This window comes from Bombus vosnesenskii, unplaced genomic scaffold, assembly GCF_011952255.1.
Source record: "Bombus vosnesenskii isolate JDL3184/JDL3185 unplaced genomic scaffold, Bvos_JDL3184-5_v1.1 scf7180000013436, whole genome shotgun sequence".
Taxonomy (NCBI): Eukaryota; Metazoa; Arthropoda; class Insecta; order Hymenoptera; family Apidae; genus Bombus; species Bombus vosnesenskii.
In genome coordinates, this window is record NW_022883050.1 from 341,601 (window position 1) to 369,216 (window position 27,616).

The 27,616-nt window shown below is 44.8% G+C and overlaps 1 protein-coding gene across 2 annotated transcripts in view; it reads left to right on the forward strand.

The window, feature by feature from the left end:
* Nucleotides 1–27,616, forward strand: part of LOC117238142 (zinc finger protein basonuclin-2-like) — a 262,847-nt gene that overhangs the window by 76,372 nt on the left and 158,859 nt on the right. For both annotated transcript variants that reach the window (XM_033502799.1, XM_033502797.1), the window contains exon 3: nt 12,842–12,944. In XM_033502799.1, coding sequence (XP_033358690.1) covers nt 12,842–12,944 — 103 coding nt within the window. The remainder of the gene's footprint in view (nt 1–12,841; nt 12,945–27,616) is intronic.

The window sequence follows — 27,616 nt, forward strand, 5'->3', positions numbered from 1 at the left end:
GGATTCGCGGTGTCGATGTACCAAGGGAGAGCTAGGGGTTGGTTTCAAGCGTGCTCGAGTTGATTGTTCTTTGTAATTTATGTATTCGAGTAATCGAGTACAGTACTTTAACGATGTTTTTTATCGGACTCGATTTTTCTCCCATAAATACCATTCGACGATGATAAATTAAAAGAAACGCAAGGAACTTGTGTTCCATTACACAAAATCTACCACGATTTTTCTTCTATACGAATGTTGTTTTTATTCGATAAGCAATCGCTAGATCTCGTAACGTAGTCTAGTAACGAACAACAACGAATCACTAGGACGACTAAACGTACGAGTAATATCGCGGTCTTCGTTCGTATTCGCATAAGGTACACCGACACTAATTAATGAATTAATGTTCGCGCGTTACGCCAGCAACCTAAATAACAAAACGGCTCGAAGGACATTGGTCTCACGATACGTTGCTCGGTGACGGTATACTTATGCACCAGTCATTAGCGTAGATCGGCACGACGCGTTACTCCAAGTAAACCACTTTCCTTTCTCTACATTGCATCCGCGTAGAAAGATACGTAAAAAATTACAACTCTAGCAGAAATCGAACTGAATAGACTGTATGTTACCAAATTGCTTTATTCCACGCGTATATTACGACTTTCCATTAAGAAGCTACACGTGCCAAACTTCTTTTTTCCCAAACGGACGAATCCTTTTAGCTATGAGTCATCGATTTTTTAAACTTCTTCGTTCGCATATGAACGGTGACGTGTGAATCGACAACGAGCCGCTCTCGGATTTTCGCTCTCGTTCGTGCGAGGAGTTAATCACGGTAAACAGTTTTCATTGTTCCACAACGCGTTGAGACACGGTGCTCGTGCCAAATCGGTGTTTATGCTTGGAATTATGGCTGGTCGAGCAACAGCCTTTGAAAATATCGTCGCCGACCAACAGGGTTCTCAATTTCATTCTGTCTTCTCTTGCGTGATTTCTTTGAGCTACACCTGCAGCTCATCCTTGCATGAAGATCATAAAACATACGAAATACATCTGCTTCTTTGATACGAATCTATTTTGTTAAAACAAAAGAGGAATCGCGTAGTAATAAGTGTAAGTGTGAAATGCAAATGAGGTATTTGCTCGAGCGTAAAATTGAACAGTGGCCAGTAACATTGGAGAACGCGTGGTTACGCTTTATCGATATGGAAAAAGGTACCGTGTGAAATAAAAGAATAGAAATGGAAATAGAAAGGAAGAGGGAGAGGAAGAAAGAAAGAGACGAAACGAGGATAAATTGATATATCTGTCGGTTATTGGTGTAATAAGTTACATTGACAGCGCTATCTATATGTAAATGCACGATCGTCCTCTTGTGCCGGCAATCGATATCCGATCGATCAAGAATTATTTACATTGTCCGTGGGCTGGACATAAGCGTGGAAATTTAAATGCGTTTCAGTGGATTAACGTCGCCCTAACACGCGTTAATGGACGTCGCCGCGATCGACCTTTTATTTATGTTACAATTATTCACATGGACCGCGTTTCATGCTGCGACCGCTTGCGCTCGAGCTCGCGCGATTTATGCGCCCGCCGACCTGGATGTGCTCTAAGCGCGTCCCGAGCTTTCTACCCGCGGGCCTAGCCAGTCGATCGCGACCACGACGATATTCCACTTTATATTCTTCCTCTAGTTTCAGAAGATTACAGTGTCCAATTTTTCTATCCGGCATCGAGGTGCGACGAAAGCGTTGCGGCACGTGTTGGAAATTGCAAGCAGACGAGAACTAAAGTGGACAAAATAGTCGAAGTAAGCAAGAACAGAAAGAAAAACTAGCCACGGCGTTTAAAACACTCAAAGTAACAGATTTATCAACCGAGGCGTAAATTTTAAAGGTTGAATCGCGAAAGTTGCGGTAAATAGGTTCGAAGTTGGTTCTTTGGATTTCTAAGTTACCCGATAGCAGTATTATCGAATTCTTTTCGAATTGCTTGGAAAAATAGTTTCGTTGGTATTTGAAGCGCGTAGGCTATGGAATTTCAACATTGAAATCCTCCGACATGCTGTGAATTTTTTACAATATGAATAGCACAGATTGGTAGTTCTTAAGAAAGTCGAATGTAAAACTATAATCTAAGAAAGTTTTGGCATAAGCTTCATTAAGTGTCGTCACTCTCTAAAGCTACCTTTAGGTAACAGCTAATTTCATCCTTGCGAAACATTATAATTAATGTTCGTCTTCCTAGATCGAACCAATCGTTACCTTTCGAAACACGCACGCGGAAACAAAGATATGGAAGTTGCAGTTGTTGTGTAAACAATATGCCACGCGAATGAAATCAATTTTAGACCAATCCCTATGTTCATCTTATTTAGGATTCACGGTGAAACCGCGGAAAGAGGGTGACGGAGCACCCCTGGTCCACAGAGATCCCTTCGCCGGCAGCCGGCCGGTTGTTTTCTGCTTCGGTGTATAAAATACGGGACTTGTTAACAATGTTCGCACCTATGGGTACGTGTGCGAGGGCCGCGCGTCCGTGTACCCGGTCACCCATAAACGCGGTGCGCCGCGGCGAGGGGCCCTTTCGGCGACGCCGACCTTCGCCCCGAGATCCCGCGGAGATATTTTATTCCCGGCGTTTTTTACGAGCCGATATATCAAGCATCGACCGGCCCCAACGGGGTTGCCGTCACGGGCCCGGCCGAAAACGCCCGACCCTCCGACCCCGCGGTCCACCAGCTCGCGAAAATCACCATCACCGATCGCCATTGCATACCTCCTCTCGCGATCTGCTTGATCACTCGCGTTCTCATAAGCGAGAAATTAAGGTGTGGTTCTTGGATGCATGTTTTTCGGAATGGTATTTCAACGAACGTTTTCTCCCGCAAGGGTTGAGTTTGGCAGTGGAGTGGGTAGGTTTGATAAAAGTAAAGATAGCAGATTGTAAATGATACACGCTGTTGCGCGTTAAGGTAGGATTTTCCTTGGATACTCGACCGTTGAAGTGACATTTCTTCGATGAAGTGAAAAACGATCGATGCAGGAATTTACGATGGCTGGATGTTTCGTGCGAAAGATTTATCAGATTTAAAGTTTATTCAGGATTTATCGATAACGGTAGCGATAATTTAGTTGGTTTTGTGGAAAACCTAATCGATTGAATTATTGCAATTAATTATATTTAGCATAATTTCACGACAAAACTTTAGCAGCGGGAACTTTGTACAGACGAAAATTTATTTGGAAATATAATCCAGTGGAAGTATCGTAATCCAATTACAATATGAATAATTGATTACCTTTTAAGCATACATATTTGTTATTTGTATCGTGCTTAATGTATCTTAATCTGTATTATTAATTATATGATTCATTACATGTATTTATAATAAGTTGTATCTATTTGCATTACTTATTTATCAATTGCATACCAGGTAATTACATCGAATTATACCGCACAGAAAACTGGTATGTAATCGACTTAAATTCGAAATCTAGTTAAACTAGCGCGATAATGAATTTAAACCTATCAATATAACGCGACAGAAATTACTATACTTGCGAGATAATTACAATGCTACCACTTCTATCCTGCTCTTTCTCCAATAACATCTCGTAGTTACTCGTTAGACATGCTAACATTTCAAATCGAACAAACATTTTTACAAATCACCGATTCTCGAACGTTTCAGTTCGAATCCGATTCTTTAAACCAGGTATCGTATACTTTTCCAAGCGATTTCCGTCTAATTGAACAGTATGCGCGCAGTCGCTTCTATTACGCATAGACGTACACGTGTTTATTATTCGTTTAGCACAGCGTGACGGCGTTGCGGCTGTGTGCGCGAAGACAGCGCGAGAACTCAGGACCGCAGTGCGTTCATAAGTCAGGAAACGAAGGGGGTCGAGTATATATGGTCGTCGTGGTGAACAAGGTCTCGCGGCTTTAATGTCCTTTTGAAATTCCGATTTATTCGAAATACGTGCCATGAACCTTGGCGCAATCGTCGCGAAATCCCTGAGAACAGCCACGTTTCGAGATACTCAGATCTCCGATCGACTGTCCGAAGATACGACCTGACTCGAGGAAAATCTTAGAACGTAGCTGATGTCGGTAGTTAAGATTTCAAGTGTGATAAATAACGTGGTTAGAAATTTGTAGAAAAATCTCAGACGAAGTTATGGCAAGACAAATTTGCAGTTGGATTCTCCTTTGTCTCTTTCCTCGTGCTTCCTCCGCAAGATTAGACAATTTCTTTGTTAGGAAACTTACCTAAGAGACCAACCAGGTCGGAGATCCGTTCCAAGTCAACGTTTCCGCTTCACCAATTCGCTTATCGATATTCTCGCGTAGCTTAACACAATTTATCGACGACCTTTCAATACCGAGTCCTTGCTCGAACCGCGGGAATTCCGTGGACACGAGTCGTTCGCACCAGCCGCGCGATGGAATTCCATAATCGACCCAGCTTATTATTTATTTGCCACCGCTGACACGTGTTCCTTTCGATCGCGGGCCTTTCTCCTTGCCGCTTAAACCTAATGCAACTTCTTTGTTCGGGATTGTTGTCCACACGTGTTACGTTGGATCGTTGATTTATCGTATTCCCTTGCTTAGCAATATGTATTTTGTAATATTTGAGGTGGTTGTTGGTGAAGGTGCCCGTAAGAAATACGCTTGATGTTGAACAAAAAAGGTTTATTAAACTATTAACAACCAACAATCAACAGTCAACAATTTACGATCAACAATTAACGATTAACGATTAACTATCAACAACAATTAACGATTAACGATTGACTATCAACGATCAACTATCAACGATTAACCCCTTACAACTACGGGCCCGTAGTACGATGATCGGGCCAAACGTAAATATTACGGGCATACCTCGTAGTATATGATCGGACCAAACGTAAATATTACGGGCATAGCCCATAGTAGATGATCGTACCAGACGTAAACATTACGGGCATGACTCGTAGTACGACGATTAGGCCAAATATAATATACAGGGTGGTTGGTGACTGGTGGTACAAGCGGAAAGGGGGCGATTCTACGCGAAAAAAGAAGTCGAAAATATAGAATAAAAATTTTTCGTTCGAGGCTTTGTTTTCGAGAAAATCGACTTTGAATTTTCGCTCGGTACGCGTGCACTTCGATGGAAAAATTAAAAAAAAATTAAAAAAAATTTTTATTCTATATTTTCGACTTCTTTTTTCGCGTAGAATCACCCCCTTTCCGCTTGTACCACCAGTTACCAACCACCCTGTATAATAGTTTTCGGGCCAAATTTCTCGAACGTAAATCGCAGGTTAAGGGGTTAACAATCAAGAGTTAATAATCACGTATTTTGAATTGTGTTTGCTTCGCTATGACGCGAAACCTTTCGCACTTCGCAGCTCGGGGCAGAATGAATCTTTTGTTCGAAATCAAACGGATTTTTTTCTTTGTTACCCCTCGACATCCCCACTACTCACGCGTTTATTAGATGTCGTTATTTATTATATAAATAGTTATATAAATTAGATTGTACGTTAGGCATGTCGACCTTACGCTTTGAAGGTATAGCACTTTGTGTGGCGAAGCCGTTGCAAAGTTCCGTGGTCGTATGCCGCCACATATCTAATGGTCTCTGAATGACAATCTCTGGCGTCAAAGTATGGTTCACGGTGCCCATTCTGAAACTAACAAGGAAATATCTTCGTGTTATCGGATTTTTCAAATTTTCCTCGTCACGTCAACGCGTGTAATCGTCATCCACGATATTGGCCAGTATCTAATCGCCTTAGAAGGGCGTAGCCGATCGAAAGGTTCGAAGTCACGATCCGGTCGCGAGACGGTAAGCACGTTTTACCAGGAAAGGACGTCCCGTGCCAGGGAGCCATCAGGCAGCACGGTCTCGACGAACCGACTCGAGTGCTACTTGCTGAAATTGACGAACTGCGAACTACCATCGCGTAAAGTTTCTCGAGGTGATGACAATTATGGTAATGAACCGGCGGAAAGGCAGAAATTGCCACTGGCGTGGAACGAAATTTTGAAATAAGTGTGTTACATCGTTCGAAATTGCTCTTTCTATAAAAATCGGTTCTCGCGCGAATCTTACGGTCTGTTCTAATCGAATATCGATGGTTCAGGTATCAAGGATTCGGCGTTGATCAGAAAATGCGATACACAGAAATTGAACGACTGTGTGAAAATAAATCCAGTCATACGCCTCGTAATCGACAAATTATTAAGAAAATAAATTTCCTGCTTTACGATCGAACGGTTACAAATAAATAAACGTTAAATGCTCTTTCGAACGTTGCATTTCAAGATTTTGCGATATTCTTCGAGATATTCGCAAATTCCTATCGTCGTTTCCATGAAAATTCATCCTCGACAGGCCATTGCAAGTATAAAGTGTCACATGTCGCGTGTAACGGCAGCGTTTCCTGTCCATCGTCCATTACGGCATTATGCTTGACTTTCGTGGAACGATACGGATGGAGAATCGGGTGGCGCGGCGCAAGGTGTGGCCGCTGGGATGAAAAGTCGGAGCGTAGCGGAGGCGGCGCGGCTCGGCCCGAGACAATGGCGATCGATCTCCCCCGGGGACGGCGACGCAATCGGAAATTGCCGATGAATAGGGACGATAGATGAAAACTCGCTCTATTAAAACGTCTAGTCATTTTTTTGGCCGCCTTCGTCGGGGGAAGATGGGCTCTGAGATCTTCGCAACGATCCTTGCCGCGGGCAGCTGTGCTGCAATGCCGTATCTCTCCTCGACCGTTTCTTTCGATATATCGCGTTACAACGGCGACGAACACGACGACGATCATCGTTATTATTATGGTATTTCTTTGCCAAATTGCGCCCATGGCCTGGCACGTTCTATCCGAGTGAGTTGTGCTCCGATTTGGAACTCTGTAGTGTTGTAGATCAGCTGTTCGATGAATTTTCGTGTTATATCTGGTACAAGGCGCATCATATTCACTACGAGCATTTTGAATCGAAATCGGCGCGATACGACTTTTATGATACTCGTATGGATCGTATCGATTTGGACGTGAAAGGCGAAATAGAAGTTACGAAGTTTCGGACGAAAAGTATTTTCACGTTACATCAGCGAATGGAAAGAGCATCGGAGATCTGCGAAATTGGGAAACTTGTTAATTTCCAGAGGGCGTTTCCGGCTGGGGGATGCTAATCTCCGCGCGTTATTGTTCTCTGTTATCGCGTTAAAGGAAAAAAGATAGGGATGTTGAAGCTACATGCACGCGCAATCGTTCCACGGCTAAATCCGTCGGATTAAGTTCTCCAGCGCCGTCGTGAGCGCTGCTTATTTTTCGCGTTGCCCGGCAGCTGTAATAATGAGATTTAAAAAACTCTGCCCGCCTTACCGCTACCTGTCTGTGCGTGCGGAAACAAAGAGAAAATCAGGAGGAATCCGGCATTTTTTCTCTACTTATCGTCGTTAGAGAGAACCGTTTCCCGTCGACTCGATGGTTTTTGTCACGTTTCTAAATGACTGAGGCTCACGATAGTCAGCGTGGATGCCAGTTTCCGCGGATATCGACCGTACCATTTTCTTTACTTATTAGCGCCTTCTAATGAAAACTTTAAACCGATACTTTCTTTTACATGATCTTGCATTCATAATCAGTTTCATTCCCATCAGAATTTGTATTTTCTATTTTTCTTGTTACAGTAATAGTAGCACTAACGTGAAAGTAATTTAATGGTCATTGCGTTTCGCATGCTGTTCTTTGATCGAGATCTACCATTTAATCGCACAAGCTGAGATTATAGTCCGGTATAATTGTAAAGATCACAGGTGTTAATCGATATTGTTCAATTTCCTCTCTAGAATGACTAAATGAATCGAATCTAATAACTTGAGTCGCGCTGATTCATTGGAATTTGCTATTTAGTTTTCTGAAACACACCTTTGACACGCCCTTAAAAAGCGCAACTATCATTTTACGGTTACAATAGAACCAAGTAGATTAAATCTAAAATTAAACTTGTTCTTCGACTACAGTGCGAAGTCTTACAGGTCTGTTTGGCCGACAAAGTCGCGCATTACATCAAACCCGTCATCTTTTGTCTCGATAAGCTATTCCAGCCCTGGAAAATCTTCCAGACAAGCGATCTTCGAAACGATGCCAAAACTGTTTCACGATAAACCACGTGTCCTCGGAGGAAACAGGATTGCGAGGCAGCAAACGCGATACATCTCCCTTGGCGATTATCGCGGGCGACTTGCTCTCGAAGAATCCCTCGGCAAACGTCTGGACGTTTCACGCTACATGGATCAAGGCTGGCAATCGGGGCGATATTATTTCATCGGTCGGAAATAGAGAGGGGGCGGTCAGGGCAGAAAGTTAGCATAGGCCGTGACTTAGTGCTCCTCAGGGTGCCGTCTGTCAACCCCGCCGGAGAGCCTTTCTTATTTCGCGATATTTTGTCGTCGCCGGCCGCGATATTTATCGTCCACGCAGGACCCTCTCACCCTTCCATATTCCCTTCTCTATCCCTTTGTTCCGCGACGCCAAGTATAATCTTTGCTCTCGGAGAAAGAACTAATCGGACCGCTACGTGCTCCTTCGTCTTTGATGAATTACTATCTCGAATAAGTTACCTTAGTTGGCGATATTTTCTTTGTAGTATTGTTTCAGACGAACACGTTAACTTGTCGTCTATGTATTTATCATCTTTCTCCTTGGGATTTTGTCGTTCATTGATAAAAAACCAAGGAAGAAAGAGAAAAATTCCTGAGAATTATTGGAATTTTGGCAGACGCCAGCTTCACGTCGGAATATACGCCAGTTCGGTGGCGGCTCGGAGGGCCAGTTAATTCCGCTACATTTGAACGCGTCCCGAGAAAACGGCTAGATATATCACGCAAATTGCCATTGTGGCCGCGACAATATGCTAAACGCAGCCCAGGCTGTTAGCATTTCATTATTCCGCCACACACGTGAAGCGTGCCGGGATAAAGTACGGCCGTTGGAAATTCCGCTTTTTCCTTTTTCTATTCCACCGCGTTTACCCCCTGACATCGACACGCGTGCCGCATTCTGATCGAGGGGATGCCAATTGCGTCGTATCGCTACCACAACGTTTAAATCGCGCGTGCACGTGTCGCGCGTAAAGGGGATGCGGTCCAAGTTTCTTTCTTCTTTGCTTGCTTCTTTTATGGTATAAATCAATTAAAGATAGTCCACCTTTCCAGTCGCTGACTTAGTGGCAAATTTTCGTCGTCAGTGACAATCTCATAAATAGAATACGAACCGTACGTAATCGTACAAAGGCGAGAGTGGACGCTCGCGTGGGCTGAAAGTTTGGACACGCGTTTGGGCGCGGCGTGGCGCAGAAGGGAGCGATGGATCGGATCAGCGAAACGCATAGACCCAGCTTAAATCCTCGAACTCATTAATGGGGTTGCATCGTCGACGCGGCCGCTCGCCAGCTTTATACTTGAGGTTTAATTCGCGCTCTGGTCAAATTAATTTGCAACGATGAACGAGTTGCCCGGTTGCTGCTGCGTGGCCACCTCGCGTTCGCTGTTAGCGTTGCATTTCGAATGGGGAGATTAGCCCCGTTCATTAAACACGAACCTACTACACATCTGCCGAGAGATTTGGCCGCGATGCAAACCGGCATATCGCATCCCACGTCATCGTCCTCGAGTGCTGTCGAGTTTTCGTACTTTCGTGCCTCCACCTATCTCTCTGTTCCCATCTCTCTATCTCTTTGGGATCAACGGGCCGAAATCGACTGCAATTCCAACCGGAGAGTTTCGCTGAATTTTAGCCACGAGTGCGTTTGCCTTCAAGGTAAAGTATCCGATTCGGTTTCGCTGCTGAAAAATGAACCGTGTCTGGACTTGTTGTTTCGTCCGGCGAAAGGATTTGATCCGAAAGAGCGGGAAATTGGGATGTATCGACGCGGAGAGTGGCCATTGAGTCGATTCCGAGTTAGCTACCCTCGATGAGTGTTTGCGAGGTGGAACGCTTCGAGTGTGAAACGCCGATAGTAGCTCTTTTTAACCGTCAGCTCTTTGAGACATTGTTCGATTGGGAAAATTGCGAAAAAAAAGGAATCGACGATATACGATAAGATACGAAAAGATATACGATATTTCTCCCTAACGTCGCCTAAGCATTATAAAGCAACTTCGACGAACCTTCGTATTGAAAATAATACAAAGCAAAGCCATACCAGGAGATTTCATTGAATATTTCGTACGATTCAATGGGAAATTAAAATCTTTCAATCAATCACAGGGAAAAATATCAACAGCATGAAAATACAATGGTAACGTTATTCTTCTCGTACAGTCGGCTCGCACGGATAGCTCCGCGTTTCACTGTGACAAATGCTCTCACAGTCAGCTATCGACGCATCACTGACGTAATTCCATTCCGCTCGTTAACGAATTCCAAACGATAGCCGAGCCACGTATCCACGGCTCTGTTATATTTAACAATACGCGGCTGCATTGTGTGGGACTGTGCCGGTGGTCCGTTCCGATTATAATGTTAATCATCATCGCTGCCACGCTGTATCGCTGGCGATATTGATTGGAAATATACGTTCGCGTAATTCGTGTAATCCATATCCGCGCAATTAATTATCGTTCGTTGATATGTTGTAATGGCCATCGCTGCAACTAGCTGGTATACGCTTGTTCCCTGCTTGGATTACAATTCTGGCCCGGCGAGCATGTTGGATTTCGTTGTCGAGAGACGAAACGCTCCGGGGGTCGATCGTCCCAAAATCTAGACGCTTCTTTCGCGTTGGTTTCGTTGCACATGACGAAAATCCGATCGTTACCGACCTAATCGGTACGCGAAAAATGTACAGCTGTTCGTGATGTTCTTAAACGAGGAGTGTCGTTAAAATCAAGCGGAGGAACGAGACGATAAGCTGACAGCTCGGCGGTAAAGAGATAGCTGCGATAAATATCTCGTGGCCCGTAAAAACTTTGTTGTCTTTCATACGCGATGATAGCGGGATGAAATGGTGCTCGAATATAAATGGTATGGAAAAAAATGTCGATGACAACCGGAAATTGGTGTCCTTGCGAGAAAAAAACGTTGTATATATTGTGCTTCGACAAACCTGCGAACCACAACATAGCTTCGCATCATTTACAGGGTACGATATTCCCCATCTTGGTCTTGCCATAAGAAACCAACTACAAAAGTCCACAGGCGTATGCATGAGCGCATATTTAAAGCCCATTTAAATTCCAAAGCGAGCTAGATTAACTCGAAAAGCTAATTCCATGGCGTCACCGGCTCGGATATAAAAAGCGTGGCAGGGACTTTGTTTCACGAGCTCCCCTTCCGCGTGGCACGGGCGACCGCTAACATCGCCATATAATCTGTCGCTCGTTCCGAATAAATAACCCGCTGCGAAGCTAATAAAATTTGCCGGCTATGAAATTTTGTCAGCCAGCCTGGTCGACCTCGCTTCGTTTCCCAACGACAGAAGATTTCCCGCGAAGCCACGGGACGCTGTCTGGATAAAGACACATGGCCGACGATGGCTGCGCGCTTGTCGCTTCATTTGTCTTTATATTAGCGGCACACGCCGTCGTAACGCTATAACGTCATAACACCACGACAACGGGGAACTTGTACGCAACGTCGTATTCCCTTTCGTTCTTCTTTGGTGAAACGGCTCGTGTATAGGTAAATGGACCCCTTTCTCGTCAGCCAAGGGTAAGGAAGATTGCGTTAACCCCTTAAATGGGGAGTGACGATTCGCTGGAGGTTCGGCAGGGTGGGTTCGCGTCTGATGGGATTATGGTTTCTTTGGTTTAACGCTCCGCGTGACAGTTACGACGTTGGTTATCTGGAATTCTTCTTCCTGTAATTTTTATAGCGTGCTGAAAACCTAGTAGAAGAAATTAACATCAAAGTTTCTGCGCCGCTAAATGCGTTTTCCCGCTTCCTCATCCGTTGCAACTTCGCCAGGGATTTCACGTAGCTGCAACAAGCCGGAACTATGATGAAAATGACGTTCGACGAGGCAAAAGGGCGTCCGTTTAGTAAGGATCCAAAGTTCGCCTTAGTGCAGATCCGTGTCGGTTCTCGGGCAAACTTTCAAACGCATGAAAGATGGAAGAGAGCAGCAGGAATTAACGTTTCTTTTTCCCTTCTTCTGCCTTCCTTTTTCTCTCTGTCCCTCTATCGCTTCGACTGCAACGGCAGTAGCTGCAGGTAACTCGCGACGGCGGAAAATAAACTTTCCTGCTGCGTACATAAAGTAATACCCGATCCAGGAGGTTCGCCTTCCTTTCAGCCGCGGGGCAGGATTGGATGGTGGCTCCCAAGGGGTTAATTTCGTGCCGAAGGGCGGAAAATATTCACGGTTCCTTAAAATCCGACGAAGCCCCGTCTCTTACGAGCTTCCTCTGGGGTGGCGTTATGCCAAACGGTCACTCAAAATACCACACCCCCTTTTTTCCTGCTCGCCCGTGGCAACGATCCTTTAATCCGCGCCAAACTGTCCGGGATATTTCCTCCCGGCTGAAAAGTCGACGAATAAAATTCTATCTCCTCTTTACCGTACCGTACAACGCCCTTACAACGATGTTTCGTATCTATTTTTCTCTTTTCCGCCTTTTTACCCGCCCTAACGAACGACTGGAGTGCTCGAACGATGCTTCGCTGTTACAGGGCTGGACTCTTCTGCAATTTGTGTTCAACCATCGTGATTGTAATTTTAGAAAACGTAATCGAGTCTTTTTGATCTTACTTCTGAAGCTCGTCTCACTAAGTTTGATTATTTTAATCAATTGTAATCTTTTTATTTGATTATGTTAATCATTGCTCTTTCCTGATTTCAGTCTATCAAATGCACTATCAATGGATGCTCCTGCGATTCGTTCACTCCAGGGAAGCGACATATCCGCTACTGCGACAGGTGCCACCACGGATGGGTGCCACACGGTGAGTGCTACTACTTTTTTACCATTTACACGAAACAAACGAAACGTGGGTTTATCTTGATCGTCGATAATTCATATGCAAACTAGGTAGGTGCGTTAGAATCTTCAGATTGCTCCTTTCGCAGTCTCAGTAATATTATACTATGACGCGACGATACGTCGTAAACCAATAGAAAACGTACTAACCAATTGCACCAACTGCGCCAAATTTTAATCCATTTTTAACCCAAATCAAGTTCGAACCTAAGAAAAATCTGGTGCAAGAGAAACCGTGGCAAAGCGGTGTCTCCTAGTCCGAGATCCATTCTCGATCAACAAGAGGTCGGCGAAGATTTCCGTGTTGGGATCGCGTGCACCCGGTTAAACGCAAATTTTCCAACTGTCAGCATACTTCATCCGGCTGGCCCTCAGGGACGAAATTCAATTTTCCGAGGATGACCAGCGGCGTCCCTTCGCGGCCAGGATTCCACCCTTCTCCGCGCACGCGATCCGCAGGATGGCAAGGCGCGCGCGCGCGTATGCATACGGATCGCCCAGATATATACGGGGGGTGTGCTTTATGTCCTCGTAAGTTTCAGAACGTGGAAGAGGAACGATCGGCCGACTGGTTCGTCGTTGATCAGCTCGTTCGCTATGGAAGTCGTTTCATAGCGGCACGCTATGGAGTATACAGGGTGTAACTCGTTGCGTGAAATTTTTAACAAACAATCCTTCGTTAACCCAGCGGAGGTCACGATTGTATAACTTCCTTATTGCTTTGCAGCAAGAGAGCTCCCAAGAGAGAAAATATATAGTAATAATTTAATCCTTTGTAACGCAATTTTTTTAAAACGACGATGGTATTATAGCCCTGAATGATTTTTACTGGATTGGCATAAAAATCGATAAGAAAGAATTCGAATCAGATTCTAAATTATTACGAGAAGATCATCGTTAGTTGTTTAAAGGTCCACCTGAGTCACCCTGTATATGGCGCGCACAAAGCATCGTATCGACGTTTAGGGGAAGATCTCGATGTACGATGGCGTGTATAGCGCTTAAAATTCCGGTTGCTTGACCCGCGATAGATTGGACGCGCCGTGCCGCGGAATACATATCAATTTCGGGCTTCGGTCACGTCCCACGGGGACGCAGTTGCATTTTCCTTCCAACAGCCTTTTCTTCTTGCCTTTTTCTTGAGCTTGGACGCGTGAGGGACAAGTATGTTGCAAGAAACACGCCCTCCTGCCGTTACTTTCTTCTACGAAAAACATGGAGGGTGTATATTATGTGAGTTATTTGAAAATATTTCACAAGAGTCATATCTTTTCTAGCCAAAGAACTAGTACGATTAATACGATTTTTGGAGATTTTATTTTCATGCATTCGTTGAACATGAACACGTATCTCTGTATTATAACGATCCTCGTGTGCAAAAACCGAGGTGTTGTAACAAAGCTGATCCAATTTACGGAAGAAACTTTTGAAATGTTATTCCGAAGAATATCTAACCACTAGCAATTGCCTCTGTCATTCACGTCAAAATAGGACACCTCGGTCCACTTAATAAGAATCTTCGTCACGACACGAAACGTAACCGAAATAAACGTCAAGCACGAAAGGCAGATACTCGGAATTCCTCTCACCGATCGTTCCCCGTGTTCTCTCGTTCCGATTCAGCTACGTTTTAGGCGATGACTCTGTCGACACAGATCTGGCCGGACCATTCATCAAGATCGCCCCGTACAAAAGACGATCTCCCAGTAATTGCTCGGAATCGGTCTCGAAAACGCGAGCGGAGTCATTTCTCTTTCGACATGGCTGATCGAACCAGACGGAGAATTAGAAATGCCGGGTAACCGGGCGACTCGTCACTGCCCCTTTTGTTCTTCGCCCACAGACCGGTTTCTTTCGTACGGTCGGGCAAAAAACCGGGCCGCGTCTCGGGTACGGCGATTTGTCGTTCGAAAACGTCCGTTCGTTTTGGAATTGCGGAATAGCTGTCGTGTTAAACCGTATACACCGTGACACACGGATCGCCATTCGATCCTCGTATACTCGTGACGGCAACCGTGATTCCCCTCGAACAATGATCTTAAAAATCATCGTCGACGGAGAGCGGCTCTTCCCGTTCGTCGTGAGGGTTAGCTTCTAAAACAAATTACGGAAGCTTTGCAATTAAAGATATTTGAACGATTTAACGAATGATTGTTATCCAACAGAGAAATCCGAGTACAAGAAGTCAACTGTTAATACTCCGATCTACTTGAAACGATGGAAGAAACATCGTCTAAGAGGCAACTGCTTTCGTTTTTACCGTTTTAAATCCTATAAAATCTTCCTTCTAGCGCCGTTAAACTTCTAACTCGAAATTACTTTCCCAATTCTGTCAAAACCCAAACAATGGTCGACTAATGGCAAAGAGAAAGTCAGAAACGAAGGAGACAGGCGACGCCGGTACCCATCCGACGAATTAAGGAGTTCGTCGGTGGTTCGTGGAAGGACGCGGTATCCGGTCCCTCTTGCTTCACGAGGTCCTCGAGGAACGCTCGTTTCGCAGTCCCAAAGGTGACAGGCCCCTGACGCGAGAGCAAGTGGCGAGCTCGTAAGAAATCACGGCTCCGGGTATAGTACACTGACAAAAGCCTTTTTAAATTGTAATGAGCTGCCAAAGAGTGAATTATGTGCCGTCCGAGTGGCATCGAGTCGTCGACGAGAAAGCCAGCCCCATCCTATAAAAGTCCACGCGCGCGTATACGTGTATCCGGCATCCCCGTGGCCGCTCATCCACCCCACGTCATGAATATATTTACATTGATCGGCCGTCTCGGCATTTTTCATTTGCCCTGTTCGTTGTGTCAGCCGCCCGCGGACGCTCTATCACCCCACGGATACTTTATTTATATCGATGGGACGTGTCTGTCTCGTCGACCGGCTCGATACAGTTTTCATCGAGAATGCGTCGCGCGTGGAGACTCCACGTCGGATCGTCGCTAATGATTCTTTCGATTTTTCTCCATCGGTACCCGAAAGTCCCAGTACCGGTTTTTCAGTTTGCGCTTTCGTACTTTGCAAGTCGAATAATCTCGAAGTTTCGTTCCTTCAGCGAAGATCCGCGTTTGATGGAACGATGCTCCGCAGGAAACTATTCCATTTGATTCTCTGGCCGACGCTTTGAAATCTCTGAACATCTTTCGCCAGTGAACAGTTATTGCTTCTGTTATATTACAGTAGCTGGCTTTCGTTGTTAAAATTTCGTCAAATGTCTGCAAACGATAGAAATATTCGAACCGATCAAAGTTATCGCATCGTCCTGTGCACGTTGGAAAGATACGCGCACCCAACTAACCCCAGCACCGTTGCGCTCGCAAAAATGGAGAAAGACCCATAAGAAGGTGGTTCGAGCAGCAAGGAACGGTGGTGATTATCATCAAAGGCGCAATTCACGGGCATACGATCGTGGACCGTCGATGCACACGCGATGCATCGAGGTCGTGGTTGAGATCCATCGGCCGGACAACCGGTGAAAAACGTTTAATTGACGTGGATCGAGAACGTAGATGAGTAGCTTGCAAGCGGGTAAAGTATCGGAGGCGAACTTCGGGAAATTTTCTCTGACCATGTTAAATCGTTTACTCTTCTTTTCTATCCTTCTCTTTCTCTGGATCTGGATACGGCGAAGGGCGTCGGAATTTAAAGTATGCGTATCCGCAGGATGCACGGATGATCGAAAGAAAGCCTGCTGGTTAATCGTCCACCACGATGCTCTAACTATTTATTACATGCACGTACGTATGAACTTTGTTACGCCGGATTTTGCTAGTTTCGCGTGCGAGATTAAAGAAGACGATCGTAGCGATCGTTACGCGGTGGAATGCGACGAAGATGATGTTGTTTAACGAGGAAACAAAATCTTTCTCTTCGTAATTCCACGTAACGTAAAAATTCCTTTCTTCTACTATTTTCTATCCCCTTCAGACACTAGGAACCGCATAGGTTCATCCATCTTTGGAAATATCACGCAAATGACCATTTTCACCGTTACATCTTCACTTTAGAAAGACCCTTAAAATTTCACCCTTAAAACGCTACGTATTTAAAGGTTAAATACTAGAAAATCGCGTACACCGATCCATCATCTTCCAAACTACCATACAAATGACCATTTTCACTGTCGTATCATCATCCGCTCTGACCGAAAAAGATTTTCAAAATCTCCCCATTCTTAACCTCACCCTTTACACGCACCCACCTTCGGTCTCAACACCCCTTATTAAGCCAACGTTATATATACCAAATCATCCGGCCAATCATCGTCGTCTTCAGCTAAACTAAACTCCAGGAAGAAAGACAGCGAGCGGTCGTGGCGAGGATCGGGAGGCACCATCTGCGTCTCCATCTGCGCGGTCGATTCGGCAGCTGGAAGACGAAGGAAGGTCGGCCGCGGGCGACGAGGATGCCCGTCGAACTCTGGCCTCGCGCCAGCGAGTCCGAGATCTACGCGTCTCGGCGCGTGCGCGATAAATCACTAGGAAGGCGTCGCCCCGAGTGACACGTTAATAAATGCACCGGCAAACCGTGAATTACGTCGGATCAAGGGGTTGCTCACCCTCTGTATGTCGCGCTATCCACCAGCCAGAGATATCGGCACGTCGAATGTTTGCACGTTTACACGAGAAGTGGGAATAAATTTGCCTATAATTGGCACGGTGAGTCTCGAGCGGCAAACGATTCTCGTCGCGAGTTTCTTTTGCTTGAGAAACGGTTTCAGGGAAATGATTATGGAAATAAAGCGACGAGACGGTTCTAATCAGTGGAACACAGTCAGAGGGAAACATCTGTGAATCGAGGTCGGGTGTTCTCGAGCGGCTCTGTGACTAATGAGAGACGTTGTTTAGAATCGATTTCGTTCTTCTAGAAATAAATCGTTCTGCGTTTAGGTTTCCGCTATTCGTACGTAGTTTATAGGATGCGTAGAAGTGGAAGATTCGAAACCCTGCAGGTTCGTTACGTTCGTTCGCGTCCAAATTACTACGATATTTAAAGATTGTACAAATAAAATATACAACTTACGTTGCAATTTGAAAGAATATCGAATACTTTACACTTTCGAGAATCCGCCACCCTCTTGTGCATCATCCGCCGTCTTTATTTCGAAGAAAAACAAAGTCGCACCGCCGCTAGGGGCGACGAACCCCATTGTTCGGCTCAATGGTGAAACAAAGCTTCCAGGCAGATGGCCGAGGAAAGCACAAGTCACCGCGACACCGTTTCTCCTGTCGGAGTTTTCCGGGGGGTGCATTACAGGCCATTAAGGGCTGGGACACGTCGCGCCTTTTAAGGGCTAAAACGCGCGGCTATTTGTTCTAATACGAAACCGATGCTAATGACGATATATCATATTCCATGGTCGGTCTCCAGCCTGGTCGCACCGTCACCATGAATCACGCCTGGTGAGATGCTAATGCACCGATTTATCTTGCCTCTCTGCTTTATTAAGACTTAGTTTTTCTCTGCGTGGAGGGAACGCGGCTTTTACGCCGCTCAGCTCGTTCTTCCTTCTTTCGTTCTCTCTCTTTTCCTCTTTCCGTCCTTTTTTTTCTTCTTAGCGGTTTCCTTGCCCGATAGACTTCCATCGATAGGTAGGTATAGCAGAGAGATAGTGTGAAGGAAGATCGATATCGAAAGGTCGGTGGAACACCGATGGGCGTCCACGGAGGAGGACTGACAAATTCCAACGACTGAACGCAAGCTCGTAAATCATCGTTCCGTTTGCTGACCGCGAGATCGTCCTTTTCGATCTGCTTAAAATTCTTCCCTTGAATTATTATTTTTTCTCTTCTTTCATTTTTGCTCTTGGGTGGATTACCTTTACGTTGACAAAGGCTAAGGCAAAGGATGATAAAAAGGTATCGTTCCATGGTGAAGTTTTGTCGTCGCGAAGCTTCTAAAGCTCGTCTTTGAAACTTTGAAATTGCTCGTAATTCTTGAAACGTCGCGTCGAAACGTAGTATTCCAAGTTGCGCGTTGCTTGTGTGCCACTCTGTACTATTATTATTAATCGACTAGTCATGCTAATCAGAATCCGTACGTAGACTCGGCTGTCGCGTTAGACACCGCCTGACAATTAGAATATTGTAGTCGCGTAGATAACACTTGTAGCACATCAAACAACTTGTTGCGAACATGTTTCCTATTTTAATATTATCTTATCAGGATATGTTACGAGTTACGGTGACGTAATTGAATTGCAAATTGTTCTTTTACGTTGATACGGAATAATTAACTCGGTCACGTAATGCGAAAGGTTAGCATATGCAAATTTACGCTCCTTCTAACGCAGTGAATCGAATAAGGAGCAGTTCATTCATAAAATCAATTATTTTTGCAGACGTACAAATAAGGAAAAAAAAATATCTTGAATCTAAAGAGAGTTGAACGTACGAAAATTACGTATATCGATTTCTGTTTGCTTTTCGAGCAGTACCAGATCCTTCTTAATATAGATCAACCGAGAAACGATTATCGGAACATAAATACAGCTATAAAACTTCACGCAAGTAGTCGTATAGGTGATGTCAACATTTTTAATAACTATAAGTACACAACACTTTTGCTTTATGCGAGATATCAGCGAACTGACTTACACCGTTATGAGCCACATCCGTTTACGTACGTTCTCTATTCCATTTTACCCTTCGTAAGCGCCTCTATCGGTTCGAAAGCAGCTTTCTCGGATACCTGAACGATTGCTTATCACGATCGGAAAGCGATCGACGATGTTGGGCGAGGGGAAAGCCGGAGATCGCACCTCGACACCCGAAATAGCTCGCGTGGCTACCATATGGGCACGGCACGGGCCAGAATGTCGCTCGATAAATCCGGCCGACATAGAGAGATTTGTCACGCGGGCGAAAATAGACGAGAAATAAGTAGAGTGAATCGGGACGATCGAACGTGGTATCGGAGAGACGAGGACGAGGATAGCGGCGTCGATGGAAAGGGATGACGCGGTTGGTGGGCCTCGACGTCTCCGCGTAAACACGAAGGCGCCGCGGCGCTTTACGACGCCTCCGGCCTACGGCCCGTGTTTAACTTATCCGAGACTTTCTGGCACAAACCATTTTCACTGCCGGCTTCGAGCGACGACACGCGCTCGCCGAACATCCCCCGCCCCAACCTCTCTGCCCGCAGTGTCTTGCACGCGCCGCGACGCCTTCCGTAAACCGTCAGCGCATGAACGTCGATGCGTTCCATGTGGAAATCGCTCATCTGGGGTGTCATCCACGTTTTTAATAGTCGATAGATCATCGGTGAATATTGGTAATGGAATGTCGAGTAGAATCGTTGCAGGACAATGTCTGTTGTATCGATGAAAATTCATATTTTTTTCTGAAGAGCGTAGATGAATAAAATTCCTAACGAAGACGTTCGTCTGGTAGATTATACTTTATATATTCGGCAAAGTGCTGTATACCGATATTCGAATGGTTTTTATCAAAGTGACTCCGATCTTTCGTAATTACATTCATCGAACGTTACAATTATCCAACAATGGAATTGATTACGTTGCCGAGGAAATGATCGTAACGTACTTTCAGAAAGACATTCCAAGAAATATCGTGCGAGGATCGCAATCGCGAAATGTCGAGAGACCCGAGTGGCTTTCAGGTTGGTTCACCCAGGAATCACGGACGCCCGGTCCGTTAGTTTGTGGGGTTTATCGACGCCGCGGATAAAATTATTGCGAGCAAACGAATCTCGATAGATTCGCTAAAGCGAGATTTATCGCGCAGATATATAAGCTGGCACGAACTGTCAGCCATTGATCGATACTCGACACCAGCGTCCTCGGATGAATATTCAAGAATCGTCGACCATAGTTGATGATTGTACTAAAAAATGATCCCATTGCTCGCCGATGAATCCTCGAATTTGCTGTTGCTTCAACCGCTGCGCCATTACTTTCTACCTTTGCATCGTGTGACCTCTTTGAACGATACACATAATATTTCTCCGAACGATGTATGCAAACGAACCGTAATCTCTTCCTGCAAAATTCCCCATTTGCTTCGCCTCGGATTATCTGCGTTTAATACGAGCCTTACGTAACACGTAAATGTTACGAAGCGCGGATAGATTATCGAAAAAGTTTTCGCTAATCGATGTATTTATTTGGTCTGTAGCTATTTACGTTTCTAAATTTTTCACATTTCTGGTACGTTACACAGTATCGTGAAGTTATCAACACATCTTAAATTAATTCCAACAGAATGTTTAATAATCCAACGAATAATTAAGAAATTCATAGCCTCGTAATTTGAACGTGACATCGGAAAGAGTTAAGGGATGGGAACTCGATCAAGCCTGTAATCAAGCAGGAAAATAGAATTTTTCATTTACGTCCCCTCTCCGAGTAATTCCTTATCGCGGGGATAAATAAGCCGGCAGCCGTATCCTGGCGCGCTAATAGATTCCCTTAGGAGAGTATATCTCTGAATAAATGCCTTCCCCAGCGACACGGTTCATCATAACGGTCCAAGCAGGGGCAACGAAGGGAACAGCGAGGAATCGAGAGATAAAGAGAGAAACGGAGCAGATAAGAAGACTCGACGATCTGTGGAACGTCCAAGGTGGTAATCAGACATCCTTCTATCCTTTTCGTTCCGAGGCTGCCAGGAGGAAAGCGGCTAGAGCGATCGGGGTGGCTGCGTCTTCGCTGTCCCTCGTTTTGGCCAACGCGAGAGACAAATCGCCGTTCGGTTGCGCGGAGGAGATTGAGCTGCCAGAGGATGCACATTAATCTGTATCAAGCCGGCCATCAATATTTAATCCTAATCCGGAGAATTGCCGCGCGATCCTTCGGCCACGACACGAAGAGAGTGGATGTCCTCTCGAAGACGTTGATTCGAGTAGCGTAGCTACATGGAAAATCATCTCCTTTCGTAAAATTACTGTTTCCAAGAAACGACGAATACGTATCTTTAAACGAGCCTAACCTGAATAATCGCGTGATCTCAACGCGTCGTTCCAACCGAGTACTATAGACCACATAATTTACATATACTCATTAGTACACGATTTATATTCACAAAGAGCGTATTTTTTTTTATCGTCACAAGAACGGCATATTTTTTGTTGTCCCCTCTGGGATTTCCATTTTTAATCGTAATATATTTCTGCTTGTTCGCAACAGCTGCAGGCGAACGTGCTAATTTCATCGTTACTCACCTTTAATTGCGCAAGGAATACAAGGAATATTTTCATTTAAGATACTATTCGATTATCCGATTGATCGCTACGATATTAGCTATCGATGATTTATAGTAACTAGAATTCTTTCAACTAAATTTATCGAGTGATTTTCCAATCTTCGAAGCTGCGTTACGACACATTTCAATTGCGTCAAATAAACTTGTTTTAGATCCTATTGCTGGACTGTAATATTTAATTTCGTTTGCAAATAGTCTTGCACTATGTATTTTATTGTTTCTGATATCTCTATGTTATAGAGGTTCTATATTTACTAGATTTTTCCTTCCAACCAAAAGCACCATACACGATTCCTTCTGCCATCTCGAAGGCGGTTTATCAAAGAGCAAGTAAAAAGGCGACAGAGCAGATGCATTTATCTCAATTGAATGGCTGGTTCTCTGGAGATCGCGTTTCAACCGGTTCGAGCAACGTCCTCTAATTTCCAAGGTCCGCGATTGATCTATGCTCGCGGAGAGTTCTCGCGTCTCCTCGCACCAATTAGCTCGTAATTTATATGCCAACGGAATGGACCGTGATTCTGGTGTCCGCGAACAAGAGTAACAAGAACTCGAGAAAACTAGTGTCGCGCGTTCAACTGGAGAAAGAAAAGACAGGCTCGTGTGCGGCGGAAAGAAGAAAAGAGACGATTAAAAACGGAAGGAAAAGAAAGGAAAAAGAGAAGAACTGGCCCAGTCGAGGCACGATTAAGTGGTGCATCCGGGCGGGGGTCCCGCGACGGGCCGACGGAGTCCACAGCCGATTAAAGAGTGCTGCGTAACGAGTGTTTCGTCCGATCGTTCGTGTAATTAATGGCGAACAGTGCGCCGGGACAGGCCGCGCCGTGTAATAATCGGTAATTACTCACGGTAATTAAATAATGCGTTTATCGGCCTGCGATCGACCGAATGGGTGGCCAGAATCCGCGCGCTTTTGCCTCCGGACCTAACCGGCTACGTGATCCGCGGCTCACGACACGCCGAACCGATAAATCTCGCCCAGTTCGCGCACGCCTCGATCGATTCTCTTCCTTCCGAATCTTCGTCGTGTTCCATAACGTTCCCTTTCAATTTTCGACGAACAATTTTCTTCGTTCAATTTCTTCTCCTTTCTACGTTTCATAATCGCGAGGTTGGATGATAAATTCCAGGGAAATGAAAAATATAATACATCGATATAATTCTGAACGGCGATAAAGAAATCGTAACGACGCGATTACCGAAACACCGGGGCAACGGTTCGCTTGCCTAGTCCCGTCCATGGCAGGGAAACGCGAATTAGTTTGGCCGATATCGGGCAAAACAAATGGTGCTATTCTTGCTGGAAACGCGCCGCTTAATAACGCGGATAAACCCACCGTCCGTTTCTCATCCGTAAAGACGTCCGGTTACGCCTCCACGGACATTTGTCAGGCCCGGTCAGTTTTTGCAAGCGTCGCGGTTCGCGATCGGATATTCCTCGTCGAGCGTGCGAGCGCGAGTGCCGTAGACCGAGAAAACGCCGAGACCACGGCCGCATCGACACCGTGACTAATGTACCGTAACGCGACCCAACACTTTCGAAGCGATCTTGTTTCTTATTTATTCGAGATGCGACTAGGTGGACATCGTGGTTTCAAGGCTGGTTTTGGGGTTTTCTCTGTAAGCAGCGGTTGCAAGGTGGAAATTACGATGGTTAAGGTTAAGTCATAAATGATAATTTCTGAAATTGTGTGTATGTGCGTGCGTGAGCGCGTGTACGAGCGTGGAGAACCTATATATTCTATGCGACGATCGTTTTATCTGGCGGCTCTTTTCCACGAACAACGGACACACATAATCGTAACTACTAAAAAATACCGAGTCCCTCAAGGTGAATCGTTGGCCGGAGAAGCGACAGGGGGAAAAAAGAAGAAGGGTCGCGAGAGACGAGGTCGTGGGGTTTGCCCGACCGCAGCCGAGAAGAAGACGATGTGCGGTCAACGGGCTGTTCCTGAGATTAATGTGTCGCCTCCTATCACCGGTGATTGACAGCCCCGTGACCACGACAAAGCGCCGACTTCTAACGCGATTCCTCTTCTATCTCGTCCCCCATCGTCGCTGCTTCCACCCATTGATTTTATAACCGTTTCGAAACGCCTCGAGCATCGTGATTCTTGACTCGAATGGTGTCACCCGACGTGGATTTTGCCTGGAAGCATCATGAGTTCTTGAGTACGAAGATCGTAAAATGTGGGAATAATTTGACATTTTTCTTTAGACAGTTTGATTAATAGACATATTGGTTTACTTTTACTTTCTGATAATTCTCGTTGGAAGGAATACAATAGGACTGACAGAAGCGATCGCGAATGCAATATTTTATACGTATATTCGCTTTTAGAATCTCATAATTGTCGTTAATTAAGTTCCATTAAATTAAGTTTTACTGCCTACCATTATCTACCAGTAGTCAGTATGTTGTAAAATATAGCAAGAGACGAGGGATCGCCTGGTCGTCGTGCGTGACGTCTGTCACGGCAAAAGCGATGTCCCACAATCGGTCCAGTCTGACAGATAAAATTTTCCTGAACCGTTCATCGAGCATCGAAAGAATTAATTACTAGCGAGCAAAAATAAGCTTATCGTCCTGATAAGGACAATCATCTCGGTACGTTGCTCATAATAATTCCGTTCGTAGCGTATCGCTGCCACGTTCGCATTACCCCAGTCAAACGAGCATTCTTCAGCGAAAATCTATGAAAATAGTTGTACAAAAGATTGCAAATTGTTATAAGTTCAATGAATTTCCATTAGTATTAGTATCGCTTGAAACAAGTAGCGTCACCAAAAATGTATTCGCAAGAGCTAAAAGAACAGAGAATAGCACAGGAAGTTCGTATTCAATTAAATGTTCAAGTAACTTTTCAGGCCAACCAAGGTTTTATATCCCAGGTACGTAAAATATTAAATACCGTAAAAATAAATTTTACACCGTAAAAACGCCATGTAAACATCGAATCTGCGCACGAATCGCTGGAACCGGGCGAAGAATAAATTATTTTGCACGCATACAAGATCGGTTTCTGGTCGATCCCGTGGGTGTGCCGGTAATCAGTCGAGCTAATTAGATGAAGGCTTAATCGCGGCGTAGGAGGGCTGTCTCCTAGGTGCAATTCTCCGCATATTTACATCGCCCACGGGACGCCAGCCGGGAAAGGGTGGTAAGGTAAAAGTCATTCGCTGGCTTCTCGGCCCTTTCCACCCCTTCCATCTGGCTGCCGTCTCCTTGAAAGAAAGGGTTAATTAAAAACAACAAAAGCTATCCACGCCATTAGCGGCCGTTTGTATGCGCCACGTTACCGTTATGTCCGCTGCTTTTCAAGCTCTCTACAAGCCAACCCTTTTTTCCGTCGACGACCTTAACGAGTTGGAGGCTGCGTCACGAGAAGAATTCTCCTGATAGCGCCTTTCATTTTTCTCCTCCCTCGGCGTCCTAATCTCACACCATCCAACCTTGATGAAGGATCAAAGTAGAAATTGTTCCCCGATGAAATTATATTAGAGCAACCTCTCTCCGTTGCTTTTAACGCGCTCAACGTTCGAATAATTGTAATTCCTATCGTTTATTCGCAGTCGCTGTTCTCTTCGTCCTGGTTGTCGACATCGGAAGGATCGGTCGAACGCGTTGGATAATACAAGTAGAGGATAAGAGAAGGTACCAACGCGACGCGCAAACTTTTTTTCCTCGATTTATCCTCCGACAATGGCTACAGAGGCTGTTCTGCCGTTAATTAGCAAGCTTGTATCGCACAGGAACTCGTGGAACCAGCTGCTTCGAAGTTCCGACCGCGTGGCATTCGCGGAAGTTTCGGAAAGAGTGGTGGGAAACGCGGCTTTCGAACTTGCAGCATGATTATACTTCGGTGCATTGGGCTTTTAAAACTTAATTCCGCGATTAACGAATTCTGGTTAATTGGAATAATGGTTGATTAAATAATTAATTAACAAAGAAGGAATGAATTTGACTTTATTAACGCAAGATTACTCGAAACAGGCGATCGTAAAATAAACAAAAAAGATAATTACGTTCGCGAAATACACTATGCTTTAAACTAGGTACTTCGATTATCGATCAACCATTTTTCTGTCTGATATTACCCGTGATTCACCGATATGCAACAAAAGAAGTTCGTTGCACGAGTAGCTGCTAGTCAATATGAAACCTTCTGCTTCTGCCTCATAATCATTTTCTACTTTCTCAATCATCTCGCGCATCGGCTCTCGCCACGAGCTGGACAATTTTTTCTCCGACTCGGTGCAATTCGAAGGAAACAGTATCGCGTGATCAATATCTGAGGAGCTGTTCAAAGACCGGCGTGCAACTTTGCAGCGCTGACCGTACGCCCCGCCGTTACTCTGCACGATAATTAAGTTACTCGCTGGAGAGGATGCAGTCGGGGTTGCTCGGCGACGATTAAACGTTTCCATGAAGCGTGGGTCGTTGAGAGTCGTCCGTGACGCGTGTGGTCTGTAGACGACCAGCCAGTAACAATCAAAGTGATAACGTGGCAAAGGAAAAAGGAAGTTTTCCAACAGTTTGCTCTGTATCAACCAGGAATTCAATTCATTAGATTGTGCCAAAAGTATATTTCTTTTATAATCATGTCCTTGAATAAAATAATATAAACCTAACCCCAATAGTTTGCTCTGTATCAACCAGGAATTCAATTCATTAGATTGTGCCAAAAGTATATTTCTTTTATAATCATGTCCTTGAATAAAATAATATAAAACAAAAACTGTTGCGTATCTATTACTTCGTTAGAAAATGAAAGAAGCTTTTTGGACAATCTACAATTTTTCACCAATCTGACAGATGGCACAGCCACCAGTCTCGTTACTTTTAGAATACAGAGCCGATCGGGTATCGCAAAAGGTAGACTATGGCTTCAAAAGGAGACGCGGAAACGGAAGAGTCGAACAAAGAAGCAGAAACACCACGCCAGGCTCGTATATGATCGCCTATAAAACTACGCGAATGACACGTTCCCCGAATAAAAATAAAAATAAACTACTTCGGGGATCATTCGTCGTTTATTGCAGGCCTCGTCGTGGCGCTGTACGAATCGTCAGATAAATTTTACGAGCGTCATGGGATTATTTGCTCACGAAATTCTCCGTTTGTGCGATCCGTTTCCTCCGACGGGTTATTCCGGGAGCTGGTGACAGATTTGTATACTTGTCGCGCATGGCTTCGCTCGAAGATTGGTATATCGATCCGAGAACTTGTTCTTGTAGAGCGATTGAATAGTAGTAACAAGGTTTTGCATAATTTCGTTTAAAGTAGCTACTATATTAACGAAGGAATGCCGCAATATATGTGACATGTATATTATGCATATTATATTACTTAACAAAATAATCTTAAAGAAAGAAAAACAACGCGCACGGAACGGCTCAATCGTTATTTAGCAAAATTTAT